The following is a 19,203-nucleotide window of genomic DNA, read 5'->3' on the forward strand; positions in this document are numbered from 1 at the left end:
CTGTAGAGTTCCACAAGTTACTTTGTGGTTTTTTTATATAAAATGTCTGTGCAGATATGCAGACTTAGTTTCAGTGTACCGCCATCTCACTTCACAGGTTACAAACCGGCTATTATAATAAGTTTTTCAGAATTTAAGCACAATGAACAATACAACATATCAACAACTAAAGTTGATTGACTCTGCTATTTTGGGTCATTGACTGTCCTTGAGAGTTCAAGTTGTCATGTTTGTACTCGCTTTGCATTACTATTGCAACAATTACATACTACAGTTGAAACCAACATCAACGAGACTTGACGTTTACAAATTAAATTTTGCCAGCTAGAAGGTGAGGTCTCACTTTCCTCACCAAGCCCTGAACTTCAACAGCATCTGGAAACATGCATTCAATGCGGATGCCATAGTGTTTCTTAACAGTATCCAAGAATTGATATGTTTCCAGGTTGAACCTTCCGGTGTTCAAGTTGAACACCTTTAATGGACAATTCAGCAGCATCTTCAGCACCACTGCCAAAAAAACAGGAAAGCAAATATTTTTTTCAGTACACAGCTTTGATTCTGATTCCACTAGTAAAGATGATGCAGAATATCACACATGGATTGATCAATGACAGATACAGGAGTAGCAGATAGAGATAAAAGAAACACAATATAAAGTACTTAATTCCATTCTGGTGGAAATCCCAGTTTTTCAATTGAAAATGGAGTACCAGTACTGGATTAATCAGGTGTTCTGTTTTGAAACAATTGTCAGATAACCATATATAGAGCTTCAAATGTTGCATATTGCATACAACTTCATGATTCTGCACATCCCAATAAAAGTTCCTACGAGATCCAGTATAAAAGTATAAACCTAACTCCCCAAATCAGTAATGCTGGCATTAAAATGCTAGCACTAAACTAATGGCTACAGTCAACTTGTTGCACACTTTTTCAAGAATGAGTCAAAACACAGTAACGTTAATGGATATGATGATCTGTTGACAAGAGAACACCATTCCAAAAAGATATCTCATGTGTTTTCTAAAACCAGATAAGGTTTAGAAACAGTTACAATAGCATGCAAGCATGTCTGCAAAATCGTAACTCCACAGATCTATTAGAATATGTAACACAAATTTCATCTACCTCATACCTGCTTTTACAAAATCTGTATGTTTATACTGAGCTTTTCCTTTAACATCCTCCTCTGTTACAGAATGTACATGAACACAAAACTCAAATCAATGTCCTCTATAGTCAATTGGTACTCCTTATCTTCTGCTCCAACTATTATCACTGGACTGTTCCATCCTCTTCTTAACCAACTGAAAGACATAAATAGAAAAGCTATGTTATTTTTTAATTTCAACAACAGTAAAATCACTGCTTTGAAAAACCTCACAGTGATGTAGAACAGCTGGAAACAGGTTCCAAATTTTAATAGGATTTAATGATTTTAACTGTAGGGATTGGAACATCTGGACCACTCCCTTTTCAGCCCACATCTTCCACTCCCTCCCTCCCTATTTCTCCTCATAATTCATTGAGGGTTCAATTTCCTTTAACTCTATTTTTGTCTTCTCGCCTAAGCATACATTCCTGAGATGCCAAAGATAACTCCCTCCTTGTCAACTGCAGAGAGGAGTTGCATGGCCTCTTCACCTCGCAACACCTTCTCCTGGAGTCCCACCACACTCCAGACATTCATGGACATTGGCACTTAACTGCCAAAATCATGAAAATCTATGATTGCCCCTAACATTATATGAAAACTAGTTGCATATTATGTCAGAAAAATTCAAACCCCCAGCCCATATGCTATGGCCCTCAACTTTGCCAAAGAAATAGGCATTATTTTCCAATGGTGTTAATCCCCATAACTGGAATGCAAATTGGATTCTACTTGTTTGTTCCAAAGGTATAAACGAACACATCCCAGGCAAGCTGACCTCGTAGCTAACCAACTTTTTGTAGGTATTCAGAAAATGCTACTTGAACAATGATGCAGGTGTGATCGATTTACATTTACATATTTGAATCATCAAAAAAAGAAGCTGAGCAGCACATAGGAAGTTCATTTAACAATATATTCATTATTTGTAACCAGCGGCTTAAATTATGAACATTCAGTGAAAATTACCTGTAAACCCATTCATTATCATACCAAGAGACCAACTTGATAAAGTTGTCATTCAGAGCAATTCCAGCCTTGGCATAAAAAATACTCGACCTGCCAAAGGGCAAGTGATTATACAATTCACTTGCAAAATAAGAAAAGTATTGAAGATGAGGAAGAATAAAGATATTGCAAGATTTGCCTCACCTGCGGTCCCCGATAAAATCACTTGATACCACATCATCCTTAGTGTAACCAAGGATTTCCTTCAAATTTCCCTCATATTCCGCCCTGGAAGAGAATCAGATGGTTAAATTAATAAGAATATCTCGAGTTATTCTTTTTCATCCTCTTTTCTTGCAAATCAGAAGGTGCAACCAGCCAAGAAAAAGAAATAAATAAATCCAAATCAGAATATGATAGAAATTCAAAAAAAAAAAAAAATTCCTTCTAGATCCATTTGTATATATGAAAAAACTCTCACAAACACAAACATATATATTAGTCATATTATTGTGGAACTAACTATAAGTAATGCTAATAAACATTGAAGAGTAGTTATGGAGCAACAAAATTCACTCTAGCAGCAACTCTCAAGAAGAAACCATCCTCAAAATCGGTGGCATATATTGAAAGGTTGAGGCCTTAACTCAAGAGTAGATATGAATGGAGAGAGAGATTTGGATGAACTACAACAACAGAATGGAAAACATAAGAACAAGATGTAAGTTTGAATTCAAGAATGGTCTAAAAGTTATCTCTTGTTCCGATTTATAGAAACTTACAGTACACTGTCCAAGAATAATTCTTGAAACATTGCTTAGTTTAAGTTGTTTCACTTTTTTGCCAGAGTACCATATCAACATATATTCATCCTGAAACATGACCTAGGAACACAAATATATGGGAACAGAGGATGAAAGAATCAAGAGGAAACATACCTGTTACTTGCTCCTCCTGTAAGAGCAAATTGCAACTGATAGATGCAGCTTCTTCAAGATAAACTGCACACAATAAATACCCAGAAGCACATCTTCTCAAAAATGAAAAATTTTCAACACCTATAAATGAATGGATTTGAATTAGACCTAAAAGGTAAATAAATCCTTTGGTTCCAAAATAGAAGCCATAGGATAGAACATAATTCCTACAAAATTGGGGCAAAAAATAGAAAAACCATATAAACCTACCAGTGTCACTAGGTCCCAAGGGTTTTACGGGCCTAAAATGATTCAGGCCTATCTATTCTCCACCATCTAGAATCTGTAAATCAGGGGTTACCTAAGCACAGGAATGAGTTAAAGATCCTTGAGAAATGAATTTTCATATTTAGAAGTCTTTTCGTCTAAAACACAATGATATCCAAGTAGGTGGATGATCTTCATACCTTTCCTGTCTAAAACACCAGTAAAGCCTTTTGGGGCACCCTCAGGTGGAATTTTCATACCTACATTTAGGGCTTCAAATTACACCAACAACATCTTTGAGAAATCATCAAACTTAAGAGATTATCTCAATCCATAAGAAAGGAAGAAAAATCAGCTAGAAAACCTCCAAATCGAAATTTCTACAGTAATGAGTGGACAAAAAAAATGGAGAAGCCGTACCTGAAAACCCTCCAAATCCTCTGGTAACTTGAAACCCTAGCAATTCAAAGCCCTAGAGAAAACCATAAGGTAGAAAATAATAGAGTGAAATCGAAAAAAATAAAAATAAAACAAAGTGACAATGTTGAAAGAAAAAAATACCAAGCTGCATCCCACAATGCCTGAAGAATCATCCAGCTATTACAAGAGAAAAAAAAAAAACCAATGAGTTCGGTACCGACAATGATGAAAGAGGAAATGGGTTTGGCAATCAAAGGTGAACGGGAGAGAAGTGGGTTTGGCAACGAGGGTAAGCAGGAGAGAAATGTTGCAATTTATATATGGGTTTTATGGTAGTGGTCTGGTGGCGTCCTGGGCCATATATGGTAGCGGCCAATTTTATCCCACAGCTATAGGATGTTTATAGCAGCATCCAATTAATCCTGCAAACTATATGTCTGTTGGGAACCACTCTGCAACTGCGACTTGTGTAGCTGTGAGATTATATATATACTTTTTAGTTGCGGATGTTGTCGACCCTTCCTAAAATTACGCGACTATATCTCACTTTTTTAGTAGTGTGATTAATGTCTCCCCACATTTCCAGAGATTACCTTAATCTCCCACATGGTTTTCAATACAGAAAAGAAGAAAATCAGAGGTTTGAGAGAGAATTGCATGTCAAGGAAGTATTCAATTGTATTGAAAAAATTCTTTTAGCTTATGCAGGACCAAGATTAGCTGCCATGAATATACCCCTAACAATGTGACCAAGATACGAGCACCACTGCAACCTATTGGATGTCCCAAAGATATAGATCCACCATGAACATTGACCTTTTCCTGAATCCACAAAAGAGCACATGCTTATAGAGGCAGAAATATGAAAATGCTCAGGAAAATAAAATTGTACAAAACTGAAGTAAACAAATTCAATGTATAGTAAGTCACTATAGGTTAAAAAAAAAAAAAAAAAGTTGAGACGGTGAACCAAAACACTCACAGGATCAAGACCGCAACTTTTAATTAGCAAGAGCTACAACCTGCAGAAAGCAAATGAGATCATAAAATTAGCATAAACTGTTACTTGATAAAAGAGATGGTAGAAGTATAACAAGCACAAGAATAAATCCTTACGGCGAAAGCCTTGTTTATTTCATAGTAATCAATTTGAGAAGCCTTCAGGCCCGCATTAGAAATAGCTTTTGGAATTGCAAGGGCTGGGGTAGTTGTAAACAACTCAGGTGCCTGCCCAAGCCAATCATGTTTTAGTATCAAGTCATCTGTGGTCGTATCAAGATCGAGACAGATATAAGTTAACTTTTTAACAGTACCTGAGCAGCATCACCATATCCTGCAATCTTAGCAATCACTTGGAGTCTAAGCTCAACTGCCTTCTTACCACTCACTAGCACTAATGCAGCCGCACCATCACTGTCCACAAGCGAATAGCACCAACTTACAGTGAAATGATTGGCAACACCTCATGGGTTGACATGCTTGGTTACATAGAAATATACAACAGAAATCTATCAAAGCAATATATGGGTTTAACTAAAATCTGATGAACTAAAAGAATCACTATCTCTTTAGTGGGTTAACAAAAAAGTATATGCCCCTAACTTAGGTGTTTAGATATGAATTTAGTTATTTATTTTCAAAGTGAAGCCCTATATAAAGAATCTGGCAAGAGTTTCTCATTTTGGCCAGATGGTTGGGAAATTCAATTGTTCATCTCACATGCTACAACAAGATCAGGTGTTTGAGACTCTTAAGGACAAGGCAAGCATGTGAGAGCACACACACACACACATACCTTATGCTAGAAGCATTCCCTGCAGTAACTGAACCCCCATCCTTGAAACTTGGTCAAAGTTTCCTTAGTTTAGCAGCATCAAACTGTCAAGATGGAAATGGATATCTTAGAAAGCAAGGAAAATAGATGGTACTGAGAACCCAGAACATGAATTTGTTTCATGACAGGTAAGGTAATTACTGGGTTAAAGATGATCTGACTAATACCATTTGGTGATTAGATCCTATATATTTGTTTTCATACATCAAATTACCCATTACATTACAGCAATGCCCAGGCCCCTTTTAATTGATGAAGATTGAAATGGCTTGATAGAAAAATTGAAGAATGATTCGACATATTAGGCAAAGTAAATAAAATGAAGAGAACGGCACAGGATTGCTTATATCAATAACCAGTTGCAAATGGAAGAGTGGCGTCAACAACTTTTCCCAAATTACATGTATGAATAAGAAATTTATATTTCAGATGATGGACGTGAATCCCTATGCCCATAAATAATATTTACCTTTCCTAGACCTTCATCCTTATCAACAAGTGCAGATGGCAAAGTCACATGGACCCGATTAGTATTTTCAAAGCCATTTACAGTAACTTTAAGAAAAAATGATGTGTGATAGTCAACACATAAATCACCCTTGCAAGCAGTACTGTTATTTTAATTTGTGTTCACTTGTTGTTCTTGTGATGCATGGTTTCACCAAGAGTTCGTTAGACATGTCCACTCGAATGAAATTAGACCGAAGATTGAAAAAGTAGAAGAAGATACAAACTAATCACAGTACAATTTTCAACCCTACTTGGTAAATTTCATTTAAGTTCCAAACAACTAGTGGGTAAAAAACATTGAGGAAAATTTCACAACAGCAAACTGTTACCTGTTGTTCTCTTGTTATCTTATGCTGATCAGCACATATTTCTGCACAAATTGCCATTCCAAAATCGTTGTAAACATCCCAGAGGCCATCTTTGGCCATACCATCAACAATAGTATCATGGCCTAATCGAGATCCATTTCTGTTTATAAGCTCAGAGTCAGCTTAGATACATAGACACTTCTCCCTATTAGTAAGAACGGCAACAATATGTACTGGCCCAACATGCTTCGTTCACATACTGAGAATCATGTTAAACTAAGCAAGCAACTCAATAGACATAATTGATCACATGACCCAAAAAGCTAACGTTGCATCTACTAGGTATTTAGGCGCATTAGACATTCTTTCCATGCCACCAGCCACAACTACATCATTTTTACATACTCTCAACCCTCTTAAACTATCACCAAAAAATTGTAAAATAATCCTGATCTTTAGTTTAGTCATTTGCTGAAAGTTCAATTTTTGAAGGGAGTATTATGGCTGTTTATTCAATTGTGAGCACCCAAATTGAACTCCCCTATGAAGATGGGATTGACTACACACAGTTCTCAATTTTCTTCTCTGATAGAGAGGCATTGGAACCAGGTTACATGATAGGGCAGCTCCGGCAAATTCCCAAAGAGAGATGGGCTAAAATGTGGAGGCATCTAAAGTACATCTCCCATCACTATGAATTCCAGTACCCCTAAAGAAAGGAGACAATATTGATATGCTATGGAGACAGGTAAAGCACAAGCTTCCCAGGGCCAACCTTGATGAACATAGAAGCCAAAGGTTGAAAGCTCCAGACTGGTGGGACCGCAGGAGATAGTTTCTGCATCCTGCTTTCATTACCTTGTAAATTAAAAAATCATTCCTAGTAGCTACAGTCTTAAAGGGGGAAAATTTTCCACACAACAAATGGATATATCAATTCCAATGTGCTTTGCTGGCTCTTCATGTCTTGGAAAAATTTAGAAAGAACCATCACAACTTTCCCTTCAAATTTATGTCGACTATTCTAGCATTTTCTCTGAATAATTGAGGTGGTTGGTTGCCTTGAAATTGGTTTTCCCTCTAGCCTTAATGGGGAGGAAGAATTTTCTGGACGTTATATTTTCCTAGCAGTGTTGGTGGTTGAAATGAATTCTTGGAAATGTATATGTTTTTGGTGGTCATCCTTGCTAGCTGTCTATGTTTATAATGGAATTTCAATGATGAGTCAGCAATCTTCTTGTTGGCTTTGAGTGAGAGAGTCTTCTTGTATTCTGTTAAACCAGAGATTGCCCAATAATGCATTAATATGTTAATTCTTTTTTACACAATTTAATTTTTATGTCTCAGAATAGTAGTGATTTGAACTCTCCTATATATCACTCAGTGAACAGATCGAAATACATCTGGAATCTGGATGGGTGCCTTGTCCTTCAAGGCAAACCTGGGTTTTCTGAGTTGTCTCATAATTCCTAATTATCTCTCACAGTCCCTGAGAGTTAATGCATTACAAGGAAAAGAGGAAAAGGGAAAAGGCTTATTATGGTTGCCAATTAGAGCCATCCCACCGGTTGATGGGAGTGAATGCTGATATCCATCACCTACCTGAAAAGTGAAAACCTTGGGACTAATGGTTGTCATAATCTGCTCACTGAGTTTCTTTGTGATGCTCTTGGAATCAAAGTTTCTGTATTATCCTACCTCTATGACCCATTTCCATTGTGAAAAATTTTTAAGTTGAGTTTCATTTGGAGAGGGAGACAAAAGCTCCTACTGCCCCCAAAAAATAAATAAAAAATAAAAAATAAAAATGAAAGAGAGAGAGAACAGAAAAACAGAAACTAGTGATGAGCAGGTGCTGGGATCTGAGGTTCCCTATGATTGGGCCTCAAGCAAGGAAGCAGAGTAGTGCAATGCAATTGAGCGGTGTTGGCCCCCAAAACAAAACAAATCAAACCAAGCAGGAGGCATCCAGACACAATGAACCCACCACAACCACACATGTCCACAACTTTCTATTACATCTTCTACTTTACCACTATCACTACTAAATATTTGGTGGTAGCAAATAAAAAGAAAAGGGAAATCAGATATCTGTATATCTGAGCTTTAGACTAATTAGGCTTCTTTGGTGGTAGAAATGATTCTAAATGTATCACTTTCAATCAGATCCACAAAGTTTCCCTGAGGCCAAAATCCATATCCATGAAATCTACTAATCACAATGCTAGCATGATTATTTTAATTGCAGAATTTAGATTATGCAAACCATAATCAGATTCGCAAGCCTAAAAAACACACACCGCATCAACACTGAAAGTGTATCTCTCTATTTCCCCAAGGCTACTGTGAACACATCATCCATGAAACAAAAATCAACTAAACAAAACCGACTGGAAAAATCAGGGGAACACATTATCCACGTTCCAAATCCAGTCATCCAAACATACACCATGATTCGAGAAAGTGGAGAGCAGAAACATTATAGTAGATAAACAAAACGAAAAGATTTTATTTCTTACCATGTTGCAAATTGAATCCTTGGGCATGATACTTCGTAAATAAGATTTCATTGAATCGTAGGCATGAAATCAAAACATACCTTAAGAATTGAAATTAGCAAATCGAATCCTACAAAACCCTTCAAATCAGCAGATCCTCATACCTTAGGGCTTAGTATTGGGCTGAAACAAAGACAATGGGCACTTGAGAAAATCAAAATAAGGAAATATGAAAAATAAGCAAAGCAAAGCAAGGAAAGAAAGGGTCCAAGGAGAAAGGCCTGACATTAAGAGTTTGGCTATGGAGAGGCATAGAGAGGGGTTTATGGCTGAGCTTTTAAAATGGGATATATTGCAGCAGCGAGGTTCATGCGGATTAGATGCATGAGAAAGCAGCCAGTACATGACTGCATCCATAAGGAAACACACTATCCTTTTAAGCACGGTAATGATAGTGGTCTTCACTGTAGATTTTTGCCGAGGAAAATTTTCTGCTCATGCTTGTATATTTAGATGCGGGTGGAATATTATTGATCCTGTATATAATCTTTAGTTGGGGACTTTTAGACCCCTACTAAAACTGTCACCATATCTTATGTTTCTTGTAGTGTATAATTGGACTTTCAAAATAGAGTAGCTAGGAAAAAAAATTAAAAATAAAATGAAAAAAATGAAAATCATTAGAAAGAATTTGGGCCTGTTGATAAGAAAGACGACTTACCAAAAGCTTGAGATGAATGTTTAATATCTTCTGCAGCATATCCATTGGACAAATTTGCAAAGAACCTCCAACCACTTGTGCATATAGGCGGGCGCGGCCTGTACTTTATGTGATTAGGGTGTGAAGAATATAATTGAAGTGTAAAAAAAATATTATAATAAGATGAACAACATGATCAAGGAACTAAAAATATGATTAGAACATAAAGAATATGATTAAGATACAAAAAAAATTATGGTTTAGGTATAAAAAAAATACGAGTGAGATTAAAGTATGAAAAATGTAACTAATTAATTTATAATTAGGGTCAAACTTGGACCAAAATGGTAGAAAAATAAATACTAATTCTTGATTCAACTAGCTTAACTTACACCATAATTAAGAAATTTAAAAAACATATGATAATTTTTAAAACTTGAATATAAAATTAATTTAAAAGTCTTTTTTTTTTTTTTCACCTTTTGCTAATCAATATATGCATTCCATTTTTTCCTTCTAAATTTTGAACTTAAAGACTTCTAATATCTAAATGTGCTCCTTTCCTTCCAATAACTCATTCCAAAGATTAGCTTTTGAGTATTATAAAATTAAAAATTAAATAATAAAAAAGAAAAGAAAAAAAAAACGGAATATCAATCTAGTAAATGAAAAGAAAGAAGACGGACCTTATAGGAGGATGAAGAAAAGTGTGTTAGGTTGAAAACTAGAGAAGTCTCGATTTTTTGTTGTGTGGGTTCTCTGCACCATCAAGACTTCTCCTTAACATTGAAATCTGTATTTTCACTCAATAACCGAGGCCAATGGTTGGTGGCATTGGAATCTCTGTTGAAGATGTTGGTTTTATATATAAGATGAAGCCCACACTCTTCCACTTTCACTTCTTCACCATAAAATGAAGCCTTCAAATGTCTCCATTCATTTGACCAATGCTTATTCTCAATAGCAACCTTTGGATAAAATGCCACCAAGACTCTATTTGATTCACCACAATTACGGCAATGTAGAAAGCTACGGCTAAATATGAGTAGATCCATGAACTTGGATTTAGATAAGCAACCATCCGGATAATCAAAGTAAAAATTATGGAAGGTCAATTGACACCAAGGATCTTCATATTCAAAAACAGAGCATAAGGCAAATCCCAAAAAGTTGTTATCCTCCCACCAATTCTCAGGAAGTTCTACTCCTATTTTAGATCCCTTTTTCTTATGGCTTATCCACTCTGGAATTCCATTATTTCCAGGCATTAAATATAAGGTCAAAATTTCGAATTTCTTCCTCCAATAGGACCACCTACACTTCTGTAAGAAATATTAGTGTAATTCTTGTGTTTTTGTCAAAAAAAAAAAAAAAGGAAAAAAAAAATGTTAAATGTCTTGAAAATCATACCTCAATTGTTGATTCGAAGCACTTGAACAAGGAAAAACCAAGTAAACTTGAGAGACTTGATAAAGTTTCCAGGCATGGGCAGTCGTGGACATCAAGAGCTCGTAAACTCGGTGGAAGCTCTGGAATTTGTAGAAGCTTCTGGCAGTGATACAAGCCGAGGGTTCTCAGTTTAGAAAGTTGAATGATGTTGGCAGGTATGCTACTAAAATGGTTCCCATCCAGAGATAAGTTTTGCAATGATGAAACGTGGCAAATATGATTGAGGATCTCTCCTTCCGTTAGACTGCAGTTACTTAGAGATAAATTTACCAGTGAAGATAGGTTCCAAATATCACTAGGGACTCCTTCTTCCATTAGATTGCAGTTACGAAGACATACACTTTTCAATGAAGATTGGCGGAAAATATCACTGAGGATTCTTCTTTGAATTGGACTGAAGTTACCTACGGATAATACTTCTAGTGCAGATAGGTGGAAACCTCTGTAGTCTCTTGAACATGATTCTACCAGTGATGACAGGGACAAAACATAATGGTTAAGGACCTCTCCTTCCACTTCATTTTGTAGTAGATTATTGCTCCACCAGATTACTCTTTGCTTTAGAATGCAACAAGTTAGATCCAAAGATCCCACTAAGTTCACCTCCACTCTCTCCAGTTTAGGGCATTTTTGGACATCAAGTTTTTTAAGAGCTCTGCAAATACTATCTGGAAGACTCACAAGCTCTGCACAACATTTCAAATTCAAGTGTTTAAGAGCCTTTAGACGTCCAATTGAGGATGGAAGCTCTTCTATACCTGTAAAACTTAAATCAAGCATTTTTAGATTTTCCATATCATCTTTGATTTCTGGAAAACCCTTTAAATTTGAACACCCCTCCAAGATGAGAGTTTCAAGAGAGCTCAAATTGCAAATGCTCTCTGAAAGACACCTTAGGCTTTTGCAATATGACAAATCTAGGTGTTGAAGAGCCTTTAGACGTCCAATTGAGGATGGAAACTCTTCTATACTTGTAAAACTCAAATCAAGCCTTTTTAGATTTTCCATATCATCTTTGATTTTTGGAAAGCCCTTTAAATTTGAACACCCCTCCAAGATGAGAGTTTCAAGAGAGCTTAAATTGCAAATGATATCTGGAAGGCTCACAAGCTTTGTACAACATTTCAAATTCAAGTGTTTAAGAGCCTTTAGACGTCCAATTGAGGATGAAAGCTCTTTTATACCTATAAAACTCAAATCCAGCCTTTTTAGATTTTCCATGTCATCTTTGATTTCTGGAAAGCCCTTTAAATTTGAACACCCCTCCAAAATGAGAGTTTCAAGAGAGCTCAAATTGCAAATACTCTCTGAAAGACTCCTTAGGCTTTTGCAACTAGACAAATCTAGGTGCTGAAGAGCCTTTAAACGTCCAATTGAGGATGGAAGCTCTTCTATACCTGTAAAACTCAAATCAAGATGTTCTAGATTTTTCATATAATCTATGATTTCTAGAAAGCCCTTTAAATTTGAACACCCCTTCAAGATGAGAGTTTCAAGAGAGCTCAAATTGCAAATGCTCTCAGAAAGACACCTTAGGCTTTTGCAACTAGACAAATCTAGGTGTTGAAGAGCCTTTAGACGTCCAATTGAGGATGGAAGCTCTTCTATACCTGTAAAACTCAAATCAAGCCTTTTTAGATTTTCCATATCATCTTTGATTTCTGGAAAGCCCTTTAAATTTGAACACCCCTCCAAGATGAGAGTTTCAAGAGAGCTCAAATTGCAAATGCTCTCCGAAAGACTCCTTAGGCTTTTGCAACTAAACAAATCTAGGTGTTTAAGAGCCTTTAGATGTCCAATAGATGATGGAAGCTTTTCTATACATGTTTCCTTCAAATTAAGCCTTTTTAGATTTTCCATATCATCATTGATTTTTGGAAAGCCCTCTAAATTTGAACACCCCTCCAAAATCAGAGTTTCAAGAGACCTCAAATTGCAAATGCTCTCTGGAAGTTTTGCAAGGTTTCCGCACGATAACAAATTAAGGTGTTTAAGAGCCTTTAGATGTCCAATTGAGGATGGAAGCTCTTTTATACCTGTACGACTCAAATCAAGCATTTTTAGATTTTCCATATCATCATTGATTTCTGGAAACCCCTTTAAATTTGAACACCCCTCCAAGATGAGAGTTTTAAGAGAGCTTAAATTGCAAATGCTCTCTGAAAGACTCCTTAGGCTTTTGCACCATGACAAATCTAGGTGTTGAAGAGCCTTTAGATATGCAATTGAGGATGGAAGCTCTTTTATACTTGTAGCTGTCAAATCAATCTCTCTTAGCTTACTCATATTTCCTTTGATTGCGGGAAAACTCTTCATCTTTAAACAATCTTTACAAGAGAGACTTTGAAGACGTTCCAACTTATGAAAGTTTCTTGGAAGACTCTCAAGGCTCCTACACCCTATCATATCCAAGAAAACAATTAGTTAATAACTTTAATAATAATAGTAATAAATAAACCTTTATAGTAACTTTATACAACCTTTTAGAATTAGGATCTCCAAATTTGTCACCCTTGAAAAGTCTGAAATTTCAACAAGTTTCTCTGAGTAACTAAGGTTGATGACTTTCAAGTTGTCAAGAATCTGGAACAAAATAAAATGTCTTAGTAGATAATTTTTTTTATAAATTTTAAAATTATTATAAAAACTATTAATGAAACAACAATTATAATAATACCTCATTCCCTTGCCAAAGTTGTTTTATGCTGCTATGCTTTAAATTAAGTTCAACAAGATTCTTTGCATGAAAATTTGTTGGCAAGGATTCTAAAGGGTATCCCTTAAAATGGAAATATCTTAACTCAAAATAAGGAAAATCAAGATTCTTGAGGGCCTTAAAATCTTTCTTCCACATATGTGGATAATAGACTTTGAGCAATCTAAGTCTATTCAGTTTTGTGAAAGAATTTGTAGATATCTGGCTTGCTAGAGAACCTTGTACAAATAGTCCTTCAATTGCTTGAGTCCCCTAAAAAATAAAAGCCAAGAATAAGTCAAGCACAAGATGTACGAAAATCAATTAAGTTATATAGATTTATTATTTCTTAAACAAAATACATTTGGCTCTTACCGTATTTCTTGTTAACACACTATCAACATCATTACAATCCCAGAGTCTACTCCTGTTTCCAGGCTCTTTGAGACATTCTTGACGAACAATTTCTTGGCCCATTTGTTGTACTAAATCATGCATATCTAACTTGTTTTCTGAAATAGTAAGAAGACATTTATCATTCAAAACTTTTATTCCCATCATTGCATAACTTCCTAATATTCTTGAAACAAAATCTTTGTCTTTTCCTCTGAAAAAACATGCAATATCCAAGAATATCTCTTGACATGTATGATCCAATTTATCATAACTTACTTTAAGCACATTTTGAACTATCTCGTCAGGTATTTTTTTTACTTTATGCAATTCACTTTCCCATTCATTTATTGACTTCTCATAGAGAAAGCCACCCAAAACTTTAAGTGCTACTGGAAGACCATGAGTATACTCCACTACACTATTTGAAAGGCTTTCAAATCCAGTTTTGGGAGTATTTTGCTTGAAGGCCCACCAATTAAAAAGTTCAACAGATTTTTCATGATTCAACTTTTGCACCTCATAAAGTGCTTTTACTTCATGTTGATCTAACAAATGTTTATCTTTAGTTGTTATGATGATTATACTTTTTGCACCATACCAACCATGTTTTCCAGCCAAGTTTTCTAATTGCATGTAGTTGTCCACATCATCAAGAACAATAAGGACTCTTTTCGATCGAAGCCTTTCCTTTATCACATTGATTCCTTGGCTAATATTGTTGAATTTTGGCACTTTACACTTGACGATATCTTGAAGAAGTGTCTTTTGTAATTTAAGTAGACCATCTTCACATTTCCCCCCAACATTTCCAAGAAAGCTACAACCATCAAATTGAGACGAGATATCATTATAAATAGCCTTAGAGATGGTAGTTTTGCCAATTCCACCAATCCCATAGATACCAACCATGAGAACCTCATCCAATTCAACTTTTATAAGTGATTTTAATTGCGTCAAATGAAAGTCCATTCCAACTATGTTGTAGCCCATATCTAAAGGCGTACGATTCAATCTTATAGCGATATCTTCATAAATCCTTTGAATAAACTCTGCCTCAGATCTATTAATCATAAAATATGTGGTATTAGAATATGTCACAAATATAATCAATATGAAATAAACTTGAACAATAGAATGTAATAGAAAAAAACTTGAACAATATTGATTAATTTAATATAATCAATATTAAATTACTTATTTAAGTACATTCTAATTATTCCCAGCTATTAATTCAAGTAAGAAAAAAGTGAAAAATGTAAACTTTAGTTGCTTACTTTGTTGAAAGGTTCAAATTGAAGTCGACTAGTATAGAACATTATTCGACTTCATGATAAGGGATGCTATAATCATAACACAAGCATATGTCAAGCTTCAAGATAGCTTCCAATTTGGCATCCAAGTTCCCTAATCTAGTAATACCTTTCTTGATTAAAGAGAATTGTTACTCCACTATGCTCTCACATAACTTTCTTTCACCCTTTATTTAGTAAAAAAGATCTTTAAATTCCTTATTCCCTTGTTTCTATGTTTTATCAACTTACCATTATTTTAATGATTTGTTTTTTGATTAAAAACCTTTAATTTAATTGAAGAAGATTTGAAATACTTCTTAAAGAAAATTAATATAAGAGAATAGAGATTCATTTTTGTTAGTGCTTTCATATTCACAATGCTTTCATTATGAGAATAAAGTTGGTAAGTTAAGTAAATATATATATATATATATATATATATATATATATATATAGTAACAGTTTTTGGGGATTGAGCATAGGGCCAACTAACCAAACGGTCAATGGAACAAACTTTTTATAAAATAAAAATAAAAAAATAAAAATAAATAATGTATCATTAGATCACAAAACAGGTTATCCAAGAAGAATATCATACTAAAAATATGATCATTATAGTGTAGCAAATTTGGATGAACAAGTCTTTGAACAATTTATGCACAAATACTAAGAATTGAGACTCTAAATAATAAGGAAGGTGCATGAGAATCTTTGCAGTGAGTGAGCATGGAATTCATGGGCATTATACAATCAAAATGTCTTTGCAATATAGAATGGTTAAACATTATACTAGGCTTGTGTCTATAAATTCTAGATCTCTAAAGAGACATGACCATTCAAGGTGTTATAAGATAATTGTAATAGAGATGATAGAAACTACAGATGTAGGGATCCCAAAGAGATGAGAAAATCCTTCATGCAAGCAGCCTAAGTTTATAAATGTCATTTACACTTTCACTCTTTAAAATAATATCTTACTAAAAGTGTTCATTAAATTAAACTATAATATTAAGCACTTAAAAAGCTTTAGATTTTGAATATATTAGAGTGAATATGATGAGGATGATGATGATGATGATGATAGTGATGGTAATGATGATAATAATCATAATAACTATAACCAAATGATGATATAATTAGTAATAGTAATTATAATTAATATCGATAGTATTTGTATTATAAACCGTAGTAGTAGTAGTAATAATAATAATAATAATAACAATTAGCAGTAGTAGCAATAATCAATATTGATAGTATTTTTATTATAAATTGTAGTAGTAGTAATAATAATCACAAGAAAGTATAAAAGAATGAAATAGAAAAGTGAAATGGAAGAATAAATAAATAAATAAATAAATCCATTTGGACTCTTTTTCATTGATCAAATATTAGTCAAATATTTAGTAGTAATTTTTTTGTAGAAAAAGAAAAATTTTTAAAAACATAAAATAACAAAATTAAAATGGAAGAAAAAGATAAAAATAATAAATAAATAAATGAAGCTATTTATTGGACTTTTTATACTGATAAAATATTAGTCAAATATTTAGTAGTAATTTTTCCTCCAACCCTAGGTCCTTACACTATTAAATTATTTATCTCAACTATTTATTAATAAAATAAAAGAATGATTTACTTGTAGGTCTCACCATGAAATCCAAGGTCACGCTACCCAGCTTTGTAATTTAAGAAAGTAGGATAAAATTTATCTAGTAGAAGTATAGTTACTGATTCTGCAGATGAAATCCAGACAGGTTGGCTGCTATCTTCAAGGCATTCTTCCACGTTTCTATTTTCTTCTTCTTCTCTTGATCTGCATCTTTTGCATGCTCCAAAAATGCATCTTTAAAACTTCCTCCTTGATTTCGTACATCTGTTGGCTCCACATGGTAGAAAACCGGCAAAACCACTGATTTCTTTTCTGTCATACAATCGATGATCTTTACCAGTTCATTCAAACACCACTTGGAGTCAGCATAGTGTTTCGAGAAAATAATAATAAAAATCTTTGATTCTTCGATAGCTCTCGAGAGATCTGATGCGATATCTCCTCCTTTCTCAAGTTCTTCATCATCTCTGAAGGTGTGAATTCCACGTGCAACCAAATTAGCATAAAGATGACCAGTGAAAGTCTGGCGGGTGTCTTCACCTCTAAAACTCAAGAACACATGATAATTATAACCATCACAATTAGAAGTGGAAGACGACGCTTTTAAGGTGCTACTAGAAGCCATTTCTGGACTGGATCTGGCAAATTACAAGGAGGCTAAGAACGGAAAGAAAGGGTCTTTGGTTGCTAAATGGCTGTTCTTCTCCTCTGGCAAGCAATTTTCCTTTTCTTTTTTTTTTTTTTGTGTTGGACGCAAGAGGGAAGAATGAAAGTTCATGGAAGAAAGAGAAATACTGTTTGAGTCAACAAGCTAAATTGTCCTGTTCCAATTGTGGGGCTGCCACTATTGCTCAGTTTCTCAGATTCATCGCGGCTTCACATGAACCAACAGCTGGCCTCAATAATGAGACTTGCGAGTCTGTTGATATCCATTTTAGGTTTTTCACTCTATCATTTTACTTTTATTTCCCTTCCTTTGCCATTCAAAAATCAAAGCTCATTCTTTTACATCTATGCCATGTCCATGTTTCTTCCATTTTTCCATTTTGATTTATTCTTTTAATTTTTATTGGATTTTTTTTACCCAATGAAGCTGTGAGACTCCTACGGTCCGTTTAGCAGGATTTCTAAAAACCACTTTTAGTATAAAAGATAATCATAAAGAAAAATTACGTATCAAGAAAACACTTTTAAATATTTGAAAAATTATTTATAATATTTTTTGGTGAATCATTTTGCCAATAATTCTTTTAAAAAGATTTTGAAAGAAAATATTTTAATTAAAAACATTTAAAATATAATCATTTAAAGTATATTTGATGATAATTTTAAGAAGTGTTTTAGGGTGTATTTGACAATAATTTTAAAAAGTGTTTCTACTATTTATAATACTTTAAAAAATTTATTTTTAAAATATTAAAAACACTTCTTAAAATTACTATCAAACGCTCTGTTAATATTTCTAATACTTAAAATATTTTATCATTCAAGTATTATAAATATTAGAAACACTTTCTAAAATCACTTTCAAACGAATTCTTAATATACAATGTGTGATAATATTTCTATTTGAACTGTTTTTAATAAAAACGATTTCTTTAAAAATGTTTTTGTGAGAATCATCAATTAGAGACTTCTCCCAAAAGCATTATGAGTGATTTTTCAATTTTTTAAAAGTGTTGTTTTAAGTGTTCTCTTATTACTTCTCTATGAAGCACTAAAATTATAGTAGAGTTTAAATTTTTATTCAAAAATACTTTTTATATATAAAGTGTTTTTTAAAATTACAATCAAAACCCTTAATTTAATTTGTTCAATTAATGAAATTTTGTCAAACTCAAGTGATTCAAGTTCAATAAGATCACCCTAGTTGCCAAAAAATGATTAAATTTGTACATGATGAGAAATGTTAAATTAAGAGACAGAAAAAACAAAATTCCTATTAAAAACATTAGGAAATTGTAAAAGGACAATGTAGCCATGTGAGTAAAGAGAATTTTTATCTGGATGGATGGAATAAATAAATAAACACAATTTCCATGAAATCTTTTGGGAGAGGAAATATGTTGAAGAAATTATCATTTGTAAAATTGGTCATGAAAAAAAGTCTCTCCTTTTTGCTTTATGCATTGTTTTTATTAGGGTTTAATAATATTTCTAAACTTCTTATTCAAGAAAATTGAACAATTTAATGTTAAACG

The 19,203-nt window shown here is 33.9% G+C and overlaps 1 protein-coding gene and 1 pseudogene across 1 annotated transcript; both read right to left on the bottom strand.

The window, feature by feature from the left end:
* Window positions 1-90: 90 nt before the first annotated feature.
* LOC100249891 (acetyl-CoA acetyltransferase 1-like) lies at window positions 91-7,207 on the bottom strand (annotated as a pseudogene).
* Window positions 7,208-7,227: 20 nt separating this feature from the next.
* LOC100255036 (disease resistance protein RPV1) lies at window positions 7,228-17,870 on the bottom strand. Its single transcript, XM_059734398.1, has 8 exons — window positions 17,122-17,870; window positions 14,081-15,161; window positions 13,688-13,978; window positions 13,491-13,593; window positions 10,972-13,409; window positions 10,248-10,883; window positions 9,583-9,680; window positions 7,228-9,044 (listed from the first exon to the last, which is right to left on the bottom strand). The coding sequence occupies exons 1-6, from the start codon at window positions 17,625-17,627 to the stop codon at window positions 10,329-10,331; spliced, it is 4,974 nt and encodes a 1,657-aa protein (XP_059590381.1). The 5' UTR covers window positions 17,628-17,870; the 3' UTR covers window positions 7,228-9,044; window positions 9,583-9,680; window positions 10,248-10,328.
* Between the last annotated feature and the right edge of the window lie 1,333 nt (window positions 17,871-19,203).

Source organism: Vitis vinifera, chromosome 18 (genome assembly GCF_030704535.1).
Source record: "Vitis vinifera cultivar Pinot Noir 40024 chromosome 18, ASM3070453v1".
Classification (NCBI taxonomy): domain Eukaryota; kingdom Viridiplantae; phylum Streptophyta; class Magnoliopsida; order Vitales; family Vitaceae; genus Vitis; species Vitis vinifera.